Here is a 15436-nt window from a genome sequence, read left to right on the forward strand (position 1 = left end):
CCAGGACCCCGGGATCATGATCTGAGCTGAAGGCAGACGCTCAACCGACTGAGCCACCTAGGCGCTCCTCCCTGCACCCTTCTTATGTTCCTCCCTCGTGTGGCTTCATGCCAGACCTTCACCCCAGTGATCCCTCTTCCCTCTTCTCAGTCCCTCCCCTGAATAGCCAAGCCCATCCCCTCTCTGGCCCAGGGTGCCCAGGTGTATGTTTCCTGCTTTCCAACATATGTGCTGGCGTCTGCTTAGTTGGGATTCATTGATGGGTTTATCACTGCTCACCTTGTTTCACATGCTGAGTCCCTTTTGGCTGGTTTCTTCAGCAAGACAGGCCTTTTTGAAATCAAAAATGTCTTCTGTATTTTTGTATTTAATGGAAACAATGTCTCCTCAGGGTTGAAAGGAAAATAGGAACGAGCAAAGAAAGTCACATGAGTCACCTTAACCATCTAACAGTTGACATCTGTTAATGCCACTGGGTGTATAGTCTACCCCTTTAATGGACATACACAGACATCGTATTAAAAAAAAAAAAAAAGCTAGCTCCTAAAGGGCTGTCTTTCCTTCAAAGTGACAGTGCTGACAGAAAGGTTGCTGTGGGATTTAGGCTGTCGTGTGTTGAGGGGCAGCTGTTAGTATTAAGCCTTGAGGACAAGGGAATGTCGTAGTGATTGTTTATGGGATGGGATGAGGAATCACAGCAGAAGGCTGAGTTGAGGAGGGCAGTTTACTAAAGCCAATCAGAATTTAAAGACCTAGGCTGGCGATTAAAGGCGGAACTGGGCCCTTTCTGCTTGCCCTGCTCTCCTGGGACCTCCGTACGTGGGGCTGGCCTCTGTCCTGGAGCCCCGCCCACCACCAGCGCCCCTGCGGGATCACTGGCTGGAACCACAGGTGCCCTGGTGCTGGCTGACGAGGGCATGGGATCCTCACCCCTGGTGTCCCTTGCTTGTCAGAGGCCTGGGGGGCAGCTCCGGGGTGGGTGGACTGTGGTTGGCCGCCCTGCCTATCATGATCCCAGCCTCAGAGTTTCTTGTTGGCAGCCTGTTGGCTCCTTGATAATTGTTTGATTACTAAACATAAGTGCACCTTCTCATGTGTTTCCCATATACGTACTCAGTAATTTTGTGTTAATATGTGAAAATTGTGTGTACGTCTGTATGTATAGATACACACATATATCCACTGTCCCTATTACTAGAGAATACAACTTACAAAAAGCATATTAATACAACTGTTTCTAGTATGAGCTGTTTCCTTTCTCTCTCTAAGGTTATTCTTAGAAAAGCCATGTTGTTTCATTTTTTCTTTTTTGTTTTTGGCAGAAATGAAGTCCTTTCGGCCTATGTGTGGTCTCAAAATATTTTCTGTCCCTCCAGTAACGAGACTGCACTGAGGTCTTCCGGCAGGACAAGCCCCCTCCCCATGTTGACTCTGTCCCGGTAATCCGCCCCCTTGAAAAATTACTTTTAAATCGTCAGATGCTGTAACCGATCTCGCCTCGCATCCGGGTTACTATGGTAATCTGGTGGAGGAGTCCATGGGAAAATGTTGCCTGGTGACCGAGGAGATAGAACGGGACCTGCACCGTTCCTTACCGGAGCATCCCGCCTTCCAGAATGAAACGGGAATTGCTGCTTTGAGGAGAGTCCTGACAGCCTATGCCCACCGGAACCCCAAAATTGGGTACTGCCAGGTGAGGTGTGCAGTGGAGGAGCAGAAATCTTTGAGTTTGTGTCTTGTGTTGGTCACCCAGGCTTCGGGTTCTGTTGTTCTCGACTGGTAGCGAAGACTGTCCTGTGAAGGCTCTGTGCTTTGTCTCTTCCCTTAAAGAATGTATTGAATAAGGCCAAAGGAATCATCTTCGTATAGTCAAACAGGCTGATTACTTGAGATTAGAAACTGTGGTGCCCGAAAAGAGCAGTGCACATGATGAGTCACTGTCCACGGCAGGACAGATTGTCTTTACCGCCCCTCCAGGCCTCCGCTGTAGGACGGCACTGATAACGCTTCTGTGGAGCTTTATCTTTCTAGATCTCTACAGAAGTTACAGGGATTATTTTTTAAATATCAGTGCTGTTTGGGGAGGAAAAAGATGTTTGGGGCCGATCCTTTTCCTTCAGGAAGCACAAGTGGAGGTAAGACGCCCTCTGAACAGTTGTTGAGTTTACTCGGAAAGTTTATTCAGGGATGTGGTAAACAAGCACAAAATAGAACCCAGTAAAATAAAACACCACTGCCCCCACCCCACCACTAGACTGGGTTAGAGAAGTCTCTGATACCTGAAAATAGACGAGTTTAAACTTTGTTTTCCTGTGAAAAGCAAAATCAACGCGTGAATGTGTGTGTGTGTGTGTGTGTTAGAACATACACACAGAATAGCTGGATTTGACCTGAGCCTAAGGCGTGCACCACAGCTGACCCCAGCATTCCTAGATGGGGACAGTGACAGAATGGTGGCTGGTGGCTCAGCCTGGGGTGTCTTGTGGGGACCATGTTGATAAACACGGTCATTCCACTTGACAAGTGTCAGTGTGGTTGGGCTAGACTGGGTCTCTCATTGACAGTCTTGACTTCTGTGGACCCTTTGGGCTTGTGTGATTTTTAATGTCTGTGTGGCACGACGTGGTCTGACATGAAGCGTCCCCTCCTCTGTGAACCCTGAGCAGTCCATGAACATCCTGACTTCCGTTTTGCTGCTGTACGCCAAGGAGGAGGAGGCCTTCTGGTTGCTCGTCGCTGTGTGTGAGCGGATGCTGCCTGACTACTTCAACCACCGAGTCATTGGTAAACTGCCTCCTTCCTCCTCTTCTTCCTCTTCTGTGCTTGGGGAGCAGGGACAGAGCCTGGGCAAAGACATTTGTCATCAGTCCTTGTTCAGAAATCCCCTGTGCCGCTCAGCTGGCTCTTGAATGTGCAGAACCAACTGGCATAATCTCTGCACCATTCTGGCAAAAGGGTGGACTGAGGTTACCTGAAAAGAAAAATGTTTAGGTTCGAGAAACAAGTTGAAAAGTGAAAACCAGAGGGGTTTTTTGCTGATACTGCGGCCTGGAAAGGGAGGGTGGTGTTGCCCTTCGTACCCAAGGAGCTCCTGCAGACAGATGTCCCCTTTCCCTTGTTGTGGAGACTCTCGAGGCTGGACCTGAAGGGCAGATTTGGGACATCCCCCGCTCCCTGCCCCGGCCTTGGATACACTGATAAGTGAGAAGGCCCATTGTTGCTGGCCCCGGCTCTGGGCAGACCTGTGACCCCACAGCACTCAGGCACCCACTTGGTGCCTTCCTTTTCTGTGGTGGATTGGCATTTGCATTATCCCTGTGGTCCAGCCCCTCCTAGTGGACAAAATGACAGAAACATTGCTTCGGCTTGCTGATACTCTCCCGTACCTTTTCTGGAGATGGCCTAAAATTCGGGCGGCAGCGGTGGGAACAGAAACAAAAGAACCAATCTGAGACAGAATTTGGCAAAAGACTGGAGGTAGGGGCAGGGCAGGAAGAAGACGCTCCCGAAGAAGACTGGTGTCAAGAACCGAGGGAATGTGAGGACCCCTGGGAGTGTGGGGGCGGGGGGTGGCTGGGAAGGATGTGGCGGAGTGCTCTAGACTGTCTTCCCTGGCTCCCTCCAGGTGCCTGAGTGACGGGCTTCCTTCCCTTTCCACTTTATGCTGTGGGAGGCAGTCTAAGCTTGCACACAGTAGCACGGACTCCTCAGAGTGTCAGGGTCACCGGGAGGCAAGCTGCCAAAGCCGCCATCGGTTGATGGTGCTCCTACGGGACAGTGTCTACTCCTCAGTGACCAGCAGCGCCCCCTAGGTAATGTGTACACCTGTGTGAGCACTGCCCCAATACAGGCTGGAGCATTTCCATAACCCCCCACTTCCCTTCTGCCCCTTCCCTGCCACAGGCAACACTCGGTCCTGGGGTCTGTCACCACGGGTTAGTTGGGCCCAAGTTCTTGAACTTGGTCTCAGTGTAACCATGGAGAACATACTCTTCTGGGTCTCTTTTCCTGCGCACGACACGGGGTTGCTGAGGCATTAGTACTCTGCTCCTTCTTCTGGCTGAGTCACCCCGCACACTCAGACCGTGATTCGTTTAGAGGTCTGCGTGGTTTCCAGTCTTTTATTGTAAGTGAAGTTGAGATACACATTCATGTGTAAGTAAGTAAGTGACTCAAGATTGTCCGTTTTCTTGAGTGTTTACCTAGGAGTAGAATTGCTAGGCCATAGGTCATAGGTCAACTAAGAAACTGTTGGTTTTTCAAAGCGGATACACTGCGGTCACAGATCTCCTACCAGCAGTGTGTGAGTTCTGGTTGCTCCACATCCGTTAGCCTTCAGAGTTGTCTTTTTAAGTTTTGCCATTCTAGCGGGGAAGAAGAGATCTATCATGGAGGTTTTACTTTGCATTTCTTCGATGAATGATGTTGAACATATTTTTCTGTGCTTCCTGGCCATTTGTTTATTGTCTCTTTTGAAGTGTCTGCTCACATCTTTTGCCTATTTAAGAAAAAATGGGTTATTGACCACTAAGTTGCAAGAGTTTTATTTTGAATACAAGACCCTTGTCAGGTATATGTATTATAAATATTTTCTTAGCGTGAAGTTTGCATTCCTATTTTTACTAATGTTTTTTGAGGAATACCAGTCTTTTATTTTCATGAAGTCCAATTTATAATTTTTTTCTGTGGCTAGTGCTTTTTGTGTCCTAAGAAATGATGCCTTTTTCCTATATTTTTCTTTAGAAGCTTTATAGTATTAGCTTTTATATTGAGGTCTATGACACATTTCAAATGTATTTTCTTGTATGATGTGAAGTAGGACTTGAGGTCCCCACCCTGCTCCCACACAGGTGTGCACTTGATTGAGCATTATTTTTTGAAAAGACGATCCTTTCCCCACTGAATTGCTCTAGTCAGTGTCAAAAACCAGTTAAGTCCGAGTCCTTTTCTGGACTCAAATTCTGTTTCATTGTTCTGCTCATCTCAGAGTAGTTTCAGTTTCAGGCTAACTTTAGAAAGTGTGACTCCTTCCGCAACCAAGTCTCCGTGGTCTGCCTTTTTCAGGGGCCCAGGTAGACCAGTCGGTCTTTGAAGAGCTCATCAAGGAGCACCTCCCCGAGCTGGCGGAGCACATGAATGACCTCTCAGCCCTCGCGTCCATCTCTCTCTCCTGGTTCCTGACTCTGTTCCTCAGCATTATGCCTCTGGAGAGTGCGGTGAGCGTTGTGGATTGCTTCTTCTACGATGGGATCAAAGCCATTTTCCAGCTGGGGCTGGCCGTGCTGGAAGCCAATGCCCAGGGCCTGTGCAGCAGCAAGGACGATGGCCAGGCCCTCATGGTCCTCAGCAGGTGGGCTCACGGGGTTGGGGTGGCGGGTTGAGGAGGGCTATCACGGGCTCTGCAAAATAGACCAGGTGGAAGCAGCAGTGGGTGCCCAGCAGGGCTGTCACTGTGGAATTTTTCCTTCCACTCTGCCACTTGTCACGCCGTGGTCCCCCCCCCCCCAGAGCCAGCCAGTGAGGTGGCACTGTTGCCTGCATGTGGTGAAGAGCGCCATCTTCCCGGCTCCTCTCCAGCAAGTGAGAGAGGGTACAGGAGGAGAGTGGGCCATCTGCGCTTGTCTCTGGGGAGATACACACTCATAGTGGCCTGGAATGGGGCAGGCAGGCACTGGGAAATGGTGGTCTCAGGCAGCCAGCTGGAGGTTTCGGACATTTGATCTGTAGGGGCTTGGTGTGTTGCAGTGCAAGAAAAGTCCCACGAGGCCGAGGACTGGAATCTGGCTGTCTTGTAGCTGAGGGCAAGTTGAAAGACAGATGAAAGTTTCCCTTTCAGAATACTGTGGAAGCTTACAGTGGCACGTGTATGCACAGAACTTTGTGTTGACTTCACCAGAGTCCCAGGTCCCTGCACACCTACCCATGGGGCCCAGATTAACAAGTCTGGCTTTAGGCGTGTCTCCTTTCCTCTAAAGGAGCACAGTAGTTATCTTGCCCTCCTCCCAGTGTTTGGAGACGGATGAGCTGGGTCTGAAAGTGCTCTGACATTTCCCCCGGCCCCTGGGAAGGTAGCGGGTGGGGTGCGGTTCGCAGGTGAGGGGAAACCAGTGCTTCAGTGGTGGGTTGTGTGCTCAGGTTTCTAGATCACATTAAGAATGAGGACAGCCCTGGACCCCCCGTCGGCAGCCACCATGCCTTTTTGTCCGATGACCAGGAGCCCGACCCTGGGACTGACATTGCCGACCTGATCCGGGACTCCTATGAGGTAACTGGGCCTGGCCCCGTCCCCACCCTCATCCTCCGGGAAACCTGGTCAGAGATGGGTGTTGAGGGACATTCGTTTCTCTGCAGAAATTTGGAGACCAGTCTGTGGAGCAGCTCGAGCACCTGCGCTGTAGGCACAGGATCAGGGTTCTCCAGGGCCACGAAGATACCACAAAGCAGAACGTAGTGAGTCATGGGTTGTCAGAATGGCAGTTGGGCGCGAACCTGGGCTCTGTTCCTGTGGGTCTCATGAGAATGCCAGCTTTTGGGGCACCTGGCTGGCATGTGACTCCTGAACCTTGGGGTCCCGAGTTTGAGCCCCACGTTGGGTGTAAAGATTACTAAAAGTAAACTAAAGAAACTTAAGAAAAAGAATGCCACCCCACCCCCCTGCATTGAATTAGGGTGACCTGGCATAGAAACGGGTTTGAGAGTCAGACAGATTGTGAGCAATTTAAGCCCCGTGAGCCTCAGTTTCCCCAGTTGTAAAGGAGGCTACTAATACCCAGCATCTGGGATTAAACGAGGTACGATATAGAAAATGCCTGGCATGGAAGGCCTGCAGTGTTGTTCTTCCGGAGGAACATCCTGCCCCAGCCTCGTCTTTGCTAGAGTTTGACTTCCATTAAACTCACGCGTTTGTCCCCAGGCACTGATGTGTGAATTGGCAAGGCTGAGGGTAAACACCTTGAGAAAGTTACCATAACGTGATCCTGGCATCAGAAAGGAACAGATTGCTCTGGTAGACAGGACTTGCGCCTGGTGTCCCCCACGAGCCAGAAGAGCCCCCCCGTTCCCTTTGATCCTCCCAGGTGCAGGCAGAGAATTCACTCCATTGCTGTTGGTTCTTTCCTCAAGCTCCGCGTTGTTATCCCGGAAGTCTCCATTCCTCCTGAAGACCTGGAAGAACTCTATGACTTATTCAAGGTAGGAAACTCTGGGAAGATGAGGGAGTGACAGGCCCCAGCCCACGTTGTCACCTGCCCCACCTGCCAGCTCTGTCTTCGTCTCACCTGCCTACAGCTCACACGAGCGCTGTGCTCTGCAGAAGGCCTTCCTTCCGTGCTGGTAGCCCGTTCCACACTGTTCTACACGGAGTTCCCGGGCCTTGGTGGATGAACAGTGACCATTACTGGCATTCCCACCTCTTATGCTTTGTGAGGACTCCTAACCCCCCCCATAATATATGTAGACATATTTTTATATTTGGCTGGTACATGTGCTACTTTATCTTCTATTTTCCCTCGGTACTGTTATTAACACTTTTCCATGTTGCCACATAGTCTTACTCATTTTAAAATAGCCTTATAATCTATCAGATTGGTAATAGTAAATAAACCATATTTCTAATATTTGGATATTTAGGTGGATTCTCAGGTCTTGCTACTTACTTAAATCACCCAGCAAAGAACATTTTCAGGTGCCCTGCTGGAAGCGTCCTTGCTTGAAAGAGTGGATAAAAGTGGGGCAGGGAGACAGGCACAGTGATCCACTCCTGATAGCCTGGCAGTGAGTCCCCACGCCTACGTGCAGCTACACCAGTGGTACAGTTTCTGTGGGATGGGGCCCTTCGAGATGCACAAACCAAACTGTAGCCTGTATTACTAAAGTGTGTTTGATTTTTCAAATTTCAGTTCCACTGATGATGCCTGGGAGTGCTCATTTCCTACACTCCACACTCACCTAGCGTTTATTATAGATCTTTTGCAATTTTGCTAGTCTTGTAGAAAATTGCATTTTATTTTAATTTAAATTTATCCATTAGCGAGGTTGAGTACCGTACAGATAATTGTGTACTTCTTTGTATCACCTGCTTATATCCATGGTCTTTTTTTTTTTTTTTTATATCGGTTTGTTTTTCTGTAGGATTCTGTGTAAACTGATTGCTTCAGTCCTTGGCTTACTTATTATAACTGTTTTCTTGGCAGGATTCTGTGGGTCTTAAGCATCACAGGATGCACAGATACACAATGGACTTTAGTAGTGTGTCTTGGGTTTTTAGGAATGGAAATTTCATTAGACCGTTGTCTCACACTGAAAAGTTCTTGGGGTATTTTTCACAATTCTGCAAAGGCTATTTGAAGAACTTGTCTGCCAACAAGTATGACAGTAAAATTATAAATGGCATTTTGGTTTCCATCCAAGGATCTGTGCTTACATGTTACAGCCTCCATATTCGTTTCTGTGCCACCGGGATGGGGGGAGGACACTGAAATTGTGCAGAAGCCCGCAGTCACTGGGAATTACTTCAGTGAGCCGAGACGTCCCAGGAGGTGACTTAGCGTGGATGTAAGAGATGCGTCCTGAAGAGGCAAACCTCAGGGACAGGGCCAGTTTTGATTGCTCTGGTTGTCAGTGTATTCCCAAGACTTTGAATCACTTTCTCTGGTTGTCAGTGTATTCCCAAGACTTTGAATCACTTTTTTTTTTTTTTTTACTTCCAGTTTTTTGAATTGTTAATATATTCATCTGGTTCAAAATTTATAAGAAAGTATGCAGTAAAAAGACTTGGTTCTGGGGCGCCTGGGTGGCTTAGTTGCTTAAGCGTTTGCCTTCAGCCCAGATCATGATCCCAGGGTCCTAGGATCGAGTCCCACATCGGGGACTGCGGGGAGTCTGCTTCTCCCTCTCCCTCTGCCTCTCCCCGCTGCTCGTGCACTTGCTCTTTCATGCGCTCTCTCAAATAATAAAATCTTAAAAAAAAAAAAAAAGACGACTTGGTTCTACATTTGAGTCCCCACCCGTACGTTCCCTCCCCACAGGCAACCAGGGCAACTGGTTTCTTGTGTATTCTGTAGATCTGTCTAGCACTTTTTCATTTTCAGATGTGATTTGATGAGAAAATAGAATAAAAATTAGGTCTCCTAGAATTAAAACTATGGCAGCTGAACTGCACATTGAAAAATGGTTAAAATGGTAAGTTTTGTTAGGTATTGTGTGCTACAATAAAAAAAAAGATCCTAGAGAAAGAGGTCAAAATTACATATTCTTGTGGGCAAGAAGTGTAAGATAACAAGGGAGATCTTTTACTTGTCTGGTTAGAGTAATGAGATTGTAAGTACTTTAATTTTTTTCATTTGTTCGTGTTATAATGTTCTTATTCAATACATAATTTACGAGGCCAAGTGAGTCCTGAGAGAAGGCCAAGTTAACCTTGGCTTTTAAGCGTGCAGCCCCCCACAGGCCCCCATCTCTCATAGATCCCTCTCTCCCTCTTGTTTGAAGAGAGAGCACATGATGAGCTGTTACTGGGAGCAGCCCCGGCCCATGGCCCCGCGCCACGACCCCAGCAGGCCTTACGCAGAACAGTACCGCATAGATGCCCGGCAGTTTGCACACTTGTTTCAGCTTGTCTCGCCATGGACCTGTGGGGCCCACACGGAGATCCTCGCGGAGAGGACTTTCAGGCTCCTGGATGACAACATGGACCACCTGATCGAATTCAAAGCATTTGTGAGCTGTCTCGGTAGGACCCTGTGGGTCTTCACTGCAGTGAGTTAATTTGGGACAGGAGTCTGTGAACACAAGACAGGGAGCAAGTAGATCCACACAATGAAGTGTATTAGGGACTGGCCTGAAATTAAAATCTTTCAGAAGGTATGAGGCCAGACAAAATTCACGAGGTTGTCTTGCAGCTCAAGAATGACCTTGTAGGTTTTCATTTCAAACACTGTGTGTCTGGGGGAGGGGCAGGGAAGTATTGGGTGAACAGGTACAGACCGTACTAAGTTCTCTCCCCCCAGTGAGTTTGTGTCACAACAAATGTACTTTAACCATTCGCATCTACTCATTCTCTCTCTTTTTTTTTTTTTGGCAGATGTTATGTATAATGGAGAAATGAATGAGAAAATCAAACTGTTATATAGACTTCACATCCCTCCAGGTAAGAAATTCTACCGAGAAAACGTAGGTTCTGTTCTGCTTTGACACAAGTTAAGCTTTGTGCGTGACTCTGAAGTTGTTCTCTTTTCAAATTTCATTTAGACTTGAGTCAACAGATGTTTCTAATCTGGGGTTGCTGATAACAGATTTTCAGTACTGGACTGTATAGCCTATGACAGCGGTTGCCAAACTTGAGGGTGCATCGGAATCATCTGGAGGGCTTGTTAAAACCCAGGTTCCTGGGCGCTGCTCCAGAGTTTCCGGCTCCCTGGTTCTGAGGACCACGCTTTGAGAACCACTGGCCTGTGGAATGTGTGGGGAAGCAGACCCTGGTTGCCTTAATAGGTGGCTATTTAAGCCTCTTTTGAAGGACCATTCCATTCGTCCAGCATGTAAGACCATGCTTCCCTCAAGTTTAAGCAGGTAACTGGGAACAAAGAAATCAGTTTTGAAACCTATGAGGTTATACTTGGCCATAACCTTAAGGTATTCCTTGGATCTCTGAAAGTCACAGAGGTGGCTTAGTAATGCCAACATGGTCTCTGGACCCCAGTGCCGTGGTTCTGGTGTTGGATGGGGCTCCTGACAGAACTTCCCAACGAGAGAGACTAGGAAGGAAGTTTTCGGGGCCATGAGATCCTGGTGGCTTTTACAACCAACATCTCTAGAAAAGTTGGAAATGCACATGGACGCCATCTGTGGCTTCCTTGGTCCGCTTCCTGAATTGAGCCATTACTGAACTGGCATACAGTCTGCCAGGTGCCCGGGGAGCCACCTTCCTCCACCTTCCCACGGACTCTTTATTGACTGCAAATGGCTTCGCATCCGTGAAGTTCTTTGCCTTTTATGCCAATATAAGTTAGTGAGTTTTTTAATTTGCCTTTATTTTTCGCAAATGTTTTCCTACTAACATAGAAGACATGCATAATTATTCCTCTACTAACATCGTTGTCACTCTTCACAATCATCATCTGTGTCTGGTATTGCTAAATAGGACATGACTGATTTTATTTCATTCAATTATTCTCGATTTTAAATAAGCATTTTATTTGGGGATAATTTTAGATTTATAGAAAAATTACAAAGATAGTAAAGATGGAGTTTTCATTTTTTATATATCTTCATACAGTGTTATATTTGTTTCAGGTGTACAACAGAGTGATTCAACAATTCTGTACATTACTCAGTGCTCTTAATCCCCATCACCTAGTTCACCCATCCCCCCACCTTCCCTCTGGTAACCACCAGTTTGTTTTCTGTAGTTAACAGTCTGTTTCTTGGTTTGTCCCTTTTTTTTCCTTTGCTTGTTTGTTTCTAAAATTTCACTATGAGTGAAATCACATGGTATTTGTCTTTCTCTGACTTATTTTGCTTAGTATTATACTCTCTAGCTCCATCCATGTTGTTGCAAATGGCAAGATCTCATTCTTATGGCTGAATAATATTCCACTGTATATATATATTGCATATATATATATGCCACATTTTCTTTCTCCATTCATCAGTCGATGGACACTTGGGCTGCTTCCATAGTTGGGCTGTTGTAAATAATGCTGCAGTAAACATAGGGTGCATATATACCCTTTGAATTAGTGTTTTTGTATTTCTGGGGTAAATGCCCAGTAGTGCAATTACTGGATCATAGGGTAGATCTATTTTTAATTTTTTGAGGAAACTCCATACTGTTTTCCACAGTGGCTGCACCAGTGTGCATTCCCACCAACAGTGCCCAAGGGTTCCTTTTTCTCCACATCCTCGCCAACACTTGTTTCTTGTGTTGTTGATTTCAGCCATTCTGACAGGTGTGAGGTGATAACTCACTGTAGTTTTTATTTGCATTTCCCTGATGAGAGTGATGTTGAGCATCTTTTCATGTGTCTGTTGGCCATCTGGATATCTTTGGAGAAATGTGTATTCATGTCTTCTGCCCATTTTTAAATTGGATTATTTGTTTTTTGGATATTGAGTTGTGTAAGTTCTTTATATATTTTGGATATTAACCCTTTATCAGGTATGTCATTTGCAAATACCTTCTCCCAATCCAATGACTGCCTTTTGTTTTGCTGGTTGTTTCCTTTGATGTGCAGAAGCTTTTTATTTGGATGTAGTCCCAACAGTTTATTTCTACTTTTGTTTCCATTGCCTATCTAGAATAATGGAGGAGACCTATCTAGAATAATGTTGCTACGGTTGATGTCAGAGAAATTACTGCCTGTGCTGTCTTCAAGGATTTTTAATGGAGGAGACCTATCTAGAATAATGTTGCTACGGTTGATGTCAGAGAAATTACTGCCTGTGCTGTCTTCAAGGATTTTTATCGTTTCAGGTCTCACATTTAGGTCCTTAACCCATTTTGAGGGGTGTTTTTTGGTGTATGGTGAAAGGAAGTGGTCCAGTTTTCTCAACACCATTTGTTGAAGAGACTTTTTCCCATTGGATATGCTTTCCTCCTTTGTTGAAGATTAATTGATCATATATTTGTGGGTTTATTTTTGGGTTTTCTGTTCTGTTCCATTGATCTATGTGTCTCTTTTTCTGCCAGTACCATGCTGTTTTGATTACTAGTTTTGCAATATAAGTTGAAATCTGGAATTGTGATACCTCCAGTTTTTTCAAGATTGCTTTGGCTATTCAGGGTCTTTTGTGGTTCCATACAAATTTTAGGATTGTTTGTTCCAGTTCTGTGAAAAATGCTGCTGGTATTTTGATAGGGATTGCATTAAATCTGTGGATTGCTTTGGGTAGTATGGACATTTTAACAATATTTGTTCTTCCAACCATGAGCATGAAATGTCTTTTCATTTCTTTGTGTTGTCTTGAATTTCTTTCATCAATGTTTTATAGTTTTCAGAGTACAGGTCTTTCACCTCCTTGGTTAAGTTTGTTCCCAGATATCTTATTTTTGGTTAATTGTAAATGGGATCATTTTCTTAATTTCACTTTCTGCTGCTTCATTATTAATGTATACGAATGTGGTAGATTTCTGTACATTGATTTTTGTATCCTGCGACTTGACTGAACTCATTTATTCTAGTAGTCTAGTAGCTTTTTGGCAGAGTCTCTAGGGTTTTCACTATATAGTATCATGTCACCTGCAAATAGTGAAAGTTTTTTTTTTTTTTTTTTAAAGATTTTATTTATTTGAGAGAGAGAATGAGATAGAGCATGAGAGGGGGGAGGGTCAGAGGGAGAAGCAGACTCCCCGCTGAGCAGGGAGCCCGATGCGGGACTTGATCCCAGGACTCCAGGATCATGACCTGAGCCGAAGGCAGTTGCTTAACCAACTGAGCCACCCAGGCGTCCAAATAGTGAAAGTTTTAATTCTTCCTTATGGATTTGCATGACTTTTATTTCTTTTTATTTTCTGATTGCCGTGGCTAGGACTACCAGTAGGATGTTGAATAAAAGTGGTGAGGGAGACATCCTTGTTCTTGACCTTAGGGAAGAAGTTCTTTTTCCCCATTGGGTATGATGTTAGCTGTGGGTTTTTCATATAAGGCCTTTATTACATTGAACTATGTTCCCTCTAGACCTACTTTGTTGAGAGTTTTTTTTTTAAAGATTTTATTCCTTTATTCAGAAGAGACAGAGAGAGAGAGAGGGGCAGAGGGAGAAGCAGGCTCCCCACTGAGCAGGGAGCCCGATGTGGGACTCGATCCCAGGACCCTGGGATTATGACCTGAGCCGAAGGCAGATGCTTAACCATCTGAGCCACCCAGGCGCCCCTTGTTGAGAGTTTTTATTGTGAATGACGATGCAGGGCTTGATCCCAGGACCCCAGGATCATGACCTGAGCTGAAGGCAGACACTTAACTGACTGAGCCCACCCAGGCGCCCCTAACATTTGAATTTTTGTTGCAGTTAAAGAAAAGTCTTAATAATGCAGACAACCTAAAACCTCTATTTAGACATCAGTTTGCTTAAGGCCATGAAAATCCACAATACATATGGCTCGTTTTAATTTAAATTTAATAAATATTTACTTTCCATCATAATAACTTTTTGAGTAAAGGCGGGACAAACGCATTAGTGGGGGAAAAAATCTAACTCACTAATTAGGAAGTATACTGAGGATTACAAGTTTGAATTTGTATGTGCAGAAAGTCATGTCTCATTTGCCAGATGAGGGAGACATGGTACAAAACAAAGCCTCAAACACCCACCTTGTGCAGAGCTCTTGGAACTCTGCAAGGGTATTATGGAGGGCAAAGGGCTTTTGTGAGCTTGCTTTTACAAAGGTATCTGATGCAACTCAGGAAGCAAGGAAGTGCTAAGCCCAGGCCCTCACAGTTCTGGAAGAGCTCTCTTTATTGGCTCCATAGTGATTGCAACAGTGTGTGTTTAGCAGAGGAAATAGAAGAGAAATAGTCCAGATGATGTGATGCTATATATCAGGTGAAGTTGGGATGAACAGTATTCCAGAAGATTATTAAATCAGGGATTTTCACTGCAGATTGATAAATCTACAGATATTGGTCATTTTGCTCAGTTAATTATACTAATTGGACGTCCAGAAGACCATTTCCTGGAAGAACATTAGATTCCTTAGAAAGAAGCATCAGAGCAAGCTACCGAGAATGCTATATTGGAAATGGTAAATGAGCACAAAGTAGACACTGGAGGCTTTCTGTAAAAGAGCATACCGAGCCTGGAGCTGACGTCACCAGCTCCTCCCGGAAATGCGGAGATTTAGGGAATATGTTGTTAAGTTTGCAGAGCAGCTTCTCCACAGGGGTCCTGCTGGTCTGGACCTGATCTTCAAGTGTTCAATCTAATACAATTTGGGCTGCTCCAGTCTTGTGTTCTTTATGTGAAGAAATAGGTTTCTTTTTGAGGCCTTACAGACACCACAGTGCATTGCTGTTTAAAGGAAGGGTTTTGTCAAGAAGTGGAGTTAAAAGGAAAAATCTTACAGATAATTCCAATTTGCCATTTGATTAAAGATAGTTTTTTTTTTTTTAAAGATTTTATTTATTTATTTGACAGAGAGGGAACACAAGCAGGGGGGAGTGGGAGAGGGAGCAGCAGACTCCCCGCGGAGCAGGGAGCCCGATATGGGGCTCGATCCCAGGACCCTGGGACCATGACCGGAGCCGAAGGCAGATGCTTAACGACTGAGCCACCCAGGCGCCCCAAGATAGTTATTTTAAAAAGGACTTCATGTTGAAAACCTGAATGGACTTAACTGAAAACTGAAAGCACACATGAAAATATATTAACATGTGCTAACAAAGTTTGGATTCTAAGCAAAAATACAACCAAGAATGAGGTTTTAAATACTTAGTGATGT

General features: G+C 45.6%; 1 protein-coding gene across 9 annotated transcripts in view; it reads left to right on the forward strand.

Annotated features, from left to right (window-relative positions):
- TBC1D8 (TBC1 domain family member 8) overlaps nt 1-15436 on the forward strand; it is an 84961-nt gene that overhangs the window by 62521 nt on the left and 7004 nt on the right. For 6 of the 9 annotated variants that reach the window (XM_081833402.1, XM_081833403.1, XM_081833404.1 and 3 more), the window contains 8 exons: nt 1479-1693; nt 2667-2784; nt 5065-5350; nt 6136-6265; nt 6352-6450; nt 7123-7191; nt 9490-9730; nt 10082-10147. In XM_081833402.1, coding sequence (XP_081689528.1) covers nt 1479-1693; nt 2667-2784; nt 5065-5350; nt 6136-6265; nt 6352-6450; nt 7123-7191; nt 9490-9730; nt 10082-10147 — 1224 coding nt within the window. Of the gene's footprint in view, nt 1-1478; nt 1694-2666; nt 2785-5064; nt 5351-6135; nt 6266-6351; nt 6451-7122; nt 7192-9489; nt 9731-10081; nt 10148-10248; nt 10706-15436 lie in introns of those variants that run through there. The other 3 variants (XM_081833410.1, XM_081833409.1, XR_014149226.1) reach the window with 3 other exon arrangements.

Source organism: Leptonychotes weddellii, chromosome 10 (assembly GCF_054177405.1).
Source record: "Leptonychotes weddellii isolate Sample4059 chromosome 10, ASM5417740v2, whole genome shotgun sequence".
Taxonomy (NCBI): domain Eukaryota; kingdom Metazoa; phylum Chordata; class Mammalia; order Carnivora; family Phocidae; genus Leptonychotes; species Leptonychotes weddellii.